Source organism: Melozone crissalis, unplaced genomic scaffold (assembly GCF_028551555.1).
Source record: "Melozone crissalis strain CALT ecotype California unplaced genomic scaffold, PUWL_Pcris_2 ptg000366l_1, whole genome shotgun sequence".
In the NCBI taxonomy this organism is placed as follows: Eukaryota; Metazoa; Chordata; class Aves; order Passeriformes; family Passerellidae; genus Melozone; species Melozone crissalis.
In genome coordinates this window covers 37,127-46,750 of record NW_026536109.1, presented here as the reverse complement: position 1 = coordinate 46,750, position 9,624 = coordinate 37,127, and the positions used below count along the sequence as shown (strand labels likewise).

At 42.3% G+C, this 9,624-nt stretch overlaps 1 protein-coding gene across 1 annotated transcript in view; it reads left to right on the top strand.

Moving 5' to 3' along the window:
• Positions 1 to 845: 845 nt before the first annotated feature.
• LOC128949999 (lysyl oxidase homolog 2) overlaps positions 846 to 9,624 on the top strand; it is a gene marked incomplete at its 3' end in the record, with an annotated part of 45,312 nt that continues 36,533 nt past the window's right edge. The window contains exons 1-2 of the mRNA XM_054294891.1: positions 846 to 1,197; positions 5,155 to 5,330. Of these exons, the coding sequence (XP_054150866.1) occupies positions 846 to 1,197; positions 5,155 to 5,330 (528 nt within the window). The remainder of the gene's footprint in view (positions 1,198 to 5,154; positions 5,331 to 9,624) is intronic.

The window sequence follows — 9,624 nt, the reverse complement described above, 5'->3', positions numbered from 1 at the left end:
GAAAATCATTTGCTACACCTCCCAACACAGAGAATTTTACCTGGGGAAAATGGATTTTTGGGGTAAATGATGTGGCAAGTTGATCTAAACTTATAAATGGGGGAGGTTTCAGTTTGTTTGTTCCACTCCACAAGAAATAATTGAGCTGACTTTGGTTTTTACAGGTGGCATTTGAGGTAATCCCAATTGCCAAGAAAATAATGGAAATAATAATTAATAATAGAAATAATAATTAATAATAGAAATAATCGAAAGTATGTAAATAATAATATAATAAAATAATAATATAATCTAATATCATAATATATAATAATATTTATTAATATATATTCATAAGGTATAAATAATAATACATAATCTATATTATAATATATTATTATAATATAATATAATATAATATAATATAATATAATATAATATAGTATAATATAGTATAGTATGCTATGATATGATATAATAAGATAATAAAGTAATAATAATAAAATATAATAATGGATAAAAATTATAAATAATAAGAAATAAAGTAAATAATAATATATAGAAATAAATAATGATGAATTAATATAAATACTATAATGATATAAAACATATCTATTTTATATAATTTCAAACTTTAATTAAAACCTGATTTTCATAAGAACGTATAAATAAAAATAAAATAAGGAATAATAAGCAATAAAATAAATAATAACACAGAGAAATCAATAAATAATGATGAATTAATATAAATAATATAATGATACAAACCATATCAATTTTCTATCATTACAAACTTTAATTAAAACCTGATTTTCCTCCAGGACAGCCCTGCCTGGCTCTGCCTCTGAGGACTGTGAGCACTGGAAATGGGAAGATCCCGAGTTTTTCCCTCCAACCACTGCGTGCTGCTGCTGCTGCTGGCCGGGCTGAGCTGTGCCCAGTACGAGCCCTGGCCGTACCTGCCCGGCTACCCCGAGCCACCCCCCCAGGTGTTCCAGCCGCCCCAGAGGGCCCCAAACGTGCCCAAAATCCAGCTGAGGCTGGCGGGGCAGAAGAGGAAGCACAACGAGGGCAGGGTGGAGGTGTTCTACAGCGGAGAGTGGGGCACCGTGTGCGACGACGACTTCTCCATCCACGCCGCCAACGTGGTGTGCCGGGAGCTGGGCTACGTGGAGGCCGTGTCCTGGCTGCCCAGCTCCAAGTACGGCAAAGGAGAAGGTGAGAGGATCTTGGAGCGCTGTGGGGAATGCTTCCAGCTCCCACAAATCCCTGATTTCAGTCTAATTGGTGGTGTTGGGGTGTTTCTCTCTCATGCCGGGAGCTGGGCTATGTGGAGGCCGTGTCCTGGCTGCCCAGCTCCACGTACGGCAAAGGAGAAGGTGAGGAAGTCTTGGAGCAGTGTGGGGAATGTTTCCAGTTCCCAGTAATTCCTGATTTCAGTCTCATTGATGGTTTTGGGGTGTTTCTCACTTGGAGGCCATATCCTGGCTGCCCAGCTCCAAATATGGGAAAGGAGAAGGTGAGGAGAACTTGGAGCAGGGAGAGGTTCTTTTCATCTCCCAATAATCCAATAAAGTTTAATTTATGGGTTTTGGGTGTTTCTCTCTTGCGCTGGGAGCTGGGCTACGTGGAGGCCGTGTCCTGGCTGCCCAACTCCAAGTATGGGAAAGGAGAAGGTGAGGAGAGCTTGGAGCACTGTGGGAAATGTTTCCAGCTCCCAAAAATCCTTAATTTCAGTTTAATTGGTGGTTTTGGGGTGTTTATCTCTTGGAGGCCGTGTCCTGGCTGCCCAGCTCCAAGTATGGGAAAGGAGAAGGTGAGGAGAACTTCGAGCAGTGTGGGGAATGTCTCAATCTCCCAATAATCCCTAATTTCAATTTAATTTATGGTTTTTGGGTGTTTCTCTCTTGTGCTGGGAGCTGGGCTATGTGGAGGCCATGTCCTGGCTGCCCAGTCTTGGAGCACTGTGGGAAATGTTTCCATCTCCCAAGAACCCCTGATTTTTGATATTGATCATCAATGATCAGTCTCATTGATGGGTTTGAGTGTTGGTTTCTCATGCTCTGCTCTGTGAGGTAAAAAAGATGTTAAAGTGCTGGAAAGCATCCAAAGGATGGACAGAGGGATGGAGAAGGGCCTGGAGCAGCTGAAGGATCTTGGATTGGGATCCCAGGGCACTGGGAGGACGTTTTCACCTCCCAATAATCCCTGGTTTCAGTTTAGTTGGTGGTTTTGGGGTGTTTCTCTCTCATGCTGGGAGCTGGGCTACGTGGAGGCCGTGTCCTGGCTGCCCAGCTCCGAGTACGGGATAGGAGAAGGTGAGGAGATCTTGGAGCACTGTGGGGAATGTTTCCAGTTCCCAGTAATTCCTGATTTCAGTCTCATTGATGGCTTTGAGTGTTGGTTTCTCATGCTCCGCTTTGTGAGGTAAAAAGGTGTTGGAAAGCATCCAAAGGATGGACACAGGGATGGTGAAGGGCCTGGGGCAGCTGAAGAAACTTGGATTGGGATTTCAGGGCCTTCCCAGTTCCCCATAATCCCTAATTTCAGTTTAATTGGTGGTTTTCAGTGTTCCTTTCTCATGCTCTGCTCTGTGAGGTAAAAAATGTGTGAAATTATTGGAAAGCATCCAAAGGATGGACACAGGGATGGTGAAGGGCCTGGAGCAGCTGAGGGACCTTGGATTGGGATCCCTGGGAATTGGGGGAGCCTCTCCAGCTCCCAAGAATCCCTCATTTCAGTCTTCCACACCCTTTCTCGCTCTCTGAACCTTGCACCTGGTGGAAATGTGGAAAATCCCACCTGAATCCCAAATATCTGCTGGGCAAACCCTTGGAAAGGAGAATGTTTGTGTGTGACAGCTGGGAATTCCTGAAATCACCAAATTTATGAGGGAAAACTCCGAAATCATCCAGGAATAACAATGGATCTGTGTAATAACGGGCACCCCATGGGATTTATTGGGATTTATTGGGATTTGGGATTGAATCTTGTCCTGATGAGGATTTTTCCTGCCCTCCCTGGAGCCTGGTGGATCCCACAGGGATAAAATTCCACTCAGGAGGCCACAGGTGCCGTTTGGGTGGATTTGAGCAGTTTCTGAGTGCTCACACCTATAAATGTCCCATAAAAGAGCGAGTGGGGCCTGAGGGAAATTGCAAACCTGGAATGTGCTCCCAAAGTTGTGGATTTTGGCTCCGGAGGCAGAGCAGGAGATTTCCAAGTGAGGAAGAGGCCGTGACATTGGAAAACAAACCTGGCTGGCCACGGGGTCACACAGGAGGGAGAATTACCAAGGAAATCCCAAATCCAGGGTCTGGGGGGCTCTTCCCATTCTGGTTTTGAGGGGCCCGATTTCTGTATTAATTTATTATTTTAATATTTTAAATAAATTTAAATGCATTAACCTAATATATTATCTATAACATAATTAAACTATAATTTTATTATTAATTTAATATAACATAATATTATTTTAATTATTTATTTAATTATAGTGTTAATTTAATATATTAATGTAATAATATATGTAATAAATATATTAATTTAATATTCCCATATGGATTGGAAAAGCCATTGGGTCAGAGTTTTTCCCAACATGACAACTTTCCTCTGGTCTTAAAATTTAATTAAATTAATAATTTAAAAGTTAAAATTTAAAGCTAATTAATTCAGTTAAGGAGTAATTATTTTATTTTGGTATTTAATGAGGATTCTCACGGTGCAGCATTTTGCCAAGGTGGAGCACACTGAAATGTACACTCACAATAGATCACGGATGGAATTTTAAAGACTTTGCAAATTAGGATATTTAACAAAAATGTCCTAATGAGAGACTAGAATGAATAGCCTGATTTTTTTTTTGTTTCAATTTTTAAATTTTATTTTATTTTTATTGTATTTTTATTGTCTTGGATGGGTTTAATCTTAGTTTATAGGATGAATTTTAGAGGGGACTTTGGTTTTTTAGGGTAGTGTAGGGTTTGTCTGCCTCTAACTGCGAGACTTTTGGGATGTTTGGGTTTTTGGTTTAATGGAATATCAGGGTTATGTGAGGTTATCAGACTGAAGGAATTACAAGTGTGCATGCTAAGAGCATTGAGAATGCATAAAAGGTGCATAAAAGAAAAGGAAAAAAATCGTCACGGCATCAAACGCATCAATCCTTGAGGTGCTGCTTTATTCACTTTGATTTTTCACATCTTGATTTTTCACACTGAGAATTTTCATCAGCATCCCTGGAGCAGCGCAGGCTGGAGGTGGATTTTTATTCCCAAATGGATAAAGGACAGGAAAATCCATGGGCCAGAGCTTTTCCCAATCCATCAATCCTTGAGGTGCCGCTTTTCACACCAAGATTTCACATCTTGATTTTCACACCGTGAGAACCAAGTGCCTCCCTGGCTTCCAGGTTCAGGAAACCCAGCCCAGATTCCTTCCCTTGGAATCTCAGTTGTGTTTTCCTCCTATTCCAGGGAAAATCTGGCCAGACAACATGCTCTGCTTGAGGTGCTGCTTTATTCATTTTCATAATCACCTTGATTTTTCCCACTGAGAATTTTCATCACTGATCCCCGGGGCAGCACAGGCTGGAGGTGAATTTTTATTCCCAAATGGATAAAGGAAAGGAAAATCGATGGGCCAAAGCTTTTCCCATTCCATCAATCCTTGAGGTGCCGCCTTATTCACCTTGATTCTCAACTGAGTGTGAGCCCCAGCAGCTTCCCTGGAATCCAGATTCAAGGAATCCAGCCCAGATTCCTCCTTTTGGAATCTCAGTTGTGTTTTCCTCCTTTTGCAGGGAAAATCTGGCTGCTTGAAAATCATGCACTGCTTGAGGTGCTGCTTCATTCACCTTGATTTTCACACCTTGATTTTTCCCACTGAGAATTTTCATCACTGATCTCTATGATGGATCTGATCACTGATCCCTGGGGCAGCACAAGCTGGACGTGGATTTTTATTCCCAAATGGATAAAGGATGGGAAAATCCATGGGCCAGAGCTTTTCCCAATCCATCAGTCCTTGAGGTGCCGCTTTATTTTCACACTGAATTACACAGCTTGATTTTCACACTGAGAGTGAGACTGAGCAGCTTCCCTGGCTTCCAGATTCAGGGAATCCAGTCCAGATTCCTCCTCTTGGAATCTCAGCTGTGTTTTCCTCCTTTTCCAGGAAAAATCTGGCTGGACAACGTGCACTGCACGGGCAAGGAGAGCAGCCTGGCTGCCTGTGGCTCCAATGGATGGGGCGTGAGCGACTGCAAACACACCGAGGACGTGGGCGTGGTGTGCAGCGAGAAGAGGATCCCTGGCTTCAAGTTTGACAACTCCCTGATCAACCAAATTGAGGTAATTGGGGTGAAAATGGTGATCCAAAGTGTCCTGGGGAGAGGGATGGTTGGAAGTGATGGAATTTGTTATTTATCATGTGTTTATCCTGCATGTTTGTTCATATTATCCATTTATCTCATGTTTATCACATATTTATTCATATTATCGATTTATCCCATATTTATTTCCAGTATTTATTCACCTTGATTTGCATACCAAGAATGAGACCCAGCATTTCCCTGACTTCCAGGGAAGATTCCCATATTTATTCACCTTACCAATATATCCTAATTTATTCACATTATCAACTTATCCTGTATTTATACCACATTATCAATTCTTCCCATATTTATTCCACCTATTCACGTTATCAATTTATCCCATATTTATTCCCATTGTCAATTTATCTAATGTCTATCCCTCATTGTCTCTTTATCCCATATTTATCCCACCTATTTATTCCCATTATCAATTTATCTCGTATTAATTCCCATTATCAATTTGTCATGTTTTTTTATCCCACATTTTCAGTTTATCCCATATTTATCCCACAAATTTATTCCCATTATCAATTCATCCCATATTAATTTCCATTATCAATTTATCCCACAGTTAGTCCCATTATCAATTTATCTCATGTTTATCCCTCATTATCAGTTTATCCTATATTTATCCCACATTATCAGTTTATCCCTTATTTATCCCATCTATTTATTCACATTATCAACTTATCCCATATTTATTCCCATTATCAATTTGTCACATGTTTATCCCACCTATTTATTCCCATTATCAATTTTTCCCATATTTATTCACATTATCAATTTTTCCCATATTTCTTCCACATATTTATTCCCATTATCTATTTATCCCACATTATCAATTTATCCTGTATTTATCCCACCTATTTATTCGCATTATCCATTTATCCCATATTAATTTCCATTATCAGTTTTTCCAATATTTATCCCACACTATCAATTTGTTCCATATTTATCCCACCTATTTATTCGCATTATCAATTTATCCTATATTTAGTCTCATTATCAATTTATCTCATGCTTTTCCTACATTATCAGTTTGTCCTATATTTATCCCACATTATCCATTTATCCCATATTAATTTCCATTATCAGTTAATCCCATATTTATCACACCTATTTATTCCCATTATCAGTTTATCCCATATTAATTCCCATTATGAATTTATCTCATGTTTATCCCATATTTATTCACATGATCAATTTATCCCATATTGATCTTATCTCTGGGGTTAAAATTTGGCTGCTCCTGGCTGGGCTGGAGAGACAAAATTCAGGTTCCAATTTCAGAAAGTCACATAAACAATAAGAATTTGAAACATTTTACTATAAATTATTCCAGTTCCTCATACAATTTTTCAAAACTGAAACTTGTTCTGTTAATATTTCAAAGAATTAATTTAAAGAGACAAAATCTGTGTTGTGCTCACAAAAATTCCTGACTTTTTAGTTCGAATGGACAAAAATCCTGAATTTTCTCTCCTCTTTTAACACTGGGATCAGTTTGGAGCTCTCTGGGCTAATGGGGGCAGTGGGAAGGTTTGGATTTGGGGTGGAATAATTCCTGTTTAATGGGAAGATATAAAGATATTTTTTGTGTTGTTTGGATGAGCAATGATGGAGAAGCCATGATAAAAATATGGGAATATTTGTGGGAATGTGGGATTAGGGCTGGAATTGGGGAAGTTGTGGGGAAGGTTCTGGGCTCTCGCTGGGAGGCTGAGGGGGAGATCTGGGGAAAGGACAGAACCAGAGGGGAAATGACAGAAATCCCATGGGATTTCTGCAGGATACAGAAATGCAGGAATGCTGGGCTGGAAGGGAGCTGGGATGAGCTCTTCAGAGGGGAAAAAAGGGATTATTTTTTCCTTTATCTCAGCTTGGCGAGTCTGTGGTGCTTCAGGCACCTCCCTTTTCTTGGATTTTTCACTGTCTCAATTCCCTGGCTGCCCTTGGCCAAAATTTATGGAAAGACCCCCCCTGTAAGGGTTTCCAGAGCTGCTTTTGGGCATCCAGGGAAAACTCAGGATGTGCTGCACATCCCAGTGTGGATGAACCCTGGGGTTTGTCTGTGAGCTGAAAGGGGATGAGAGGGAAGGAAAGGGAAAAGGGAAAAGGGAAAAGGGAAAAGGGAAAAGGGGAAAGGGGAAAGGGGAAAGGGGAAAGGAAAGGAAAGGAAAGGAAAGGAAAGGAAAGGAAAGGAAAGGAAAGGAAAGGAAAGGAAAAAGGGGAAAGGAAAAAGGGGAAAGGGAAGGGAAGGGAAGGGCTGCAGCTCAGGATCTGAGCGATTCAATTCCTTTCCTCACCCTGACCTCGCCTCCCCTGCCTTGGGAGGGATCATCCCCAGCTCCATCAATGGCTCCCTTGTGTCCCAGGGAATGAGGCGGGAGCATGGAACACCAGGGGTGGCTTTGGCTCCTGTGAAGCCACAGAGAGTCCTCAAAACACCTGGAAGAAAATCCGCTTTAGTCTAGACAGAGGTCACCTCATCCCGAGCTGCTCCAGGCGTTAATCACAGAGGCTTTGCGGGGCTCTGCCTTTCCATGAGCTCAGCACAGGGCTGGGGGAGTGGAACTCCTCAGATCTTTGGGAATGAGCTCGGCTGCTGCTCTGAGGGTGCTGAAATTTCAGATGAATCATGAGACTGAAGTGATTCCTGCAGCAGAAGCCTCCAGATCAGCAGGAGGAGGGGATGGAAAAGGGAGGAATGGATTTATTTTTGAGGAGCTGTGCTGAGTGGGGTGGAAGTGCTGCATTTCCTGGGCAGAGGCTGCTGCACCCCCTGCCCATCCCCTGCCTGCCTCACACTGACAGAGAGAGCAGGTTAAAATTAGAAATCAGGGAGAAAACCTTCCCTGAGAGGCCAGGGAGGGGCTGGAATGGAATTCCAGAGAAGCTGTGGCTGCCCCTGGATCCTTGGAAGTGCCCAAAACCAGGCTGGAGCACCCTGGGAATTGCCCCTGCCCATGGCAGGGGTGGCACTGGGTGACTTTGAGCTCCTTTCCCACCCAAACCATTCCAGGATTCTGGTTTTCCCTGAGTGATTTTGAGCTCCTTTCCTACCCAAACCATTCCACAATTCTGTTTTTCCCTGAATGACTTTGAGCTCCTTTCCTACCCAAACCATTCCAGGATTCTTTATCTTCCTAAATGATTTTGAGCTCCTTTCCCACCCAAACCATTCCATGATTCTGTTTCTCCCTGAACGATATTGAGCTCCTTTCCCACCCAAACCATTCCAGGATTCTGTCTCTCCCTGAATGATTTTGAGCTCTTTTCCCACCCAAATCCATCCAGGATTCTTTATCTCCCTGAATGATTTTTGAGCTCCTTTCCTACCCAAACTCTTCCAGGATTCTTTATCTTCCTAAAGGATTTTAAGCTCCTATCCAACTCAAATCATTCCACGATTCTGTTTTTCCCTGAATTATTTAAGCTCCTTTTCCACCCAAATCATTCCACAATTCTGTTTTTCCCTAAATGATTTCAAGCTCCTTTCCTACCCAAACCCTTCCAGGATTCTTTATCTCCCCGAATAATTTTTGAGCTCCTTTCCTACCTAAACCATTCCAGGATTCTTTATCTCCCTGAATTATTTTAAGCTCCTTTCCTACCTAAACCATTCCAGGATTCTTTATCTCTGAATTATTTCAAGCTCCTTTTCCACCCAAATCATTCCACAATTCTGTTTTTCCCTGAATGATTCTGAGCTCCTTTCCCACCCAACCCCTTCCAGGATTCTGTTTCCCCCTGAATTTCACCAACCTTCCCACAGCACCACTGCTTCCATTCTGTAAAACCCAGCTGGTTTTTCTTCCCTCCCTATAAAATAAAATCCTTGGAGCTGCAGGGCTCCTTCCCTGCTGCTTTCCCTGAGCAGTTTCAGGGCTGGAGGTGAGCAGCTGGGATGTTTTGGATGCCATCGTGGCAGCTCCTTGCACTCACAACAGGCTGTCAAATGTTCCAGCTCCTTCCCCCTCTGAGTTTTGCCACTCTTATCTTTGCTTTATCTCCCCAGCAGCCAGTGGGGCACAGCTGGGGATAAAAACAAGAAACAGGGTGACCCAGGGGGTCACAAACCTGAACTGGGGGGTTCAAAGCCTCCTGTGAAGGCGAGTTTGGAAGTTTTTGCCCTTCCCAATGCTGGGAATTGTGCAGGTCATTCCTCACACTCACCAGGGGAAACATCGTCATTTGTGAGCTCCTGGTTCCTGCTGCAGCCCAGAGCTTCTCCCAGTGATGTTTTCCCTTTGGAATGAGGGGTGAAGGGG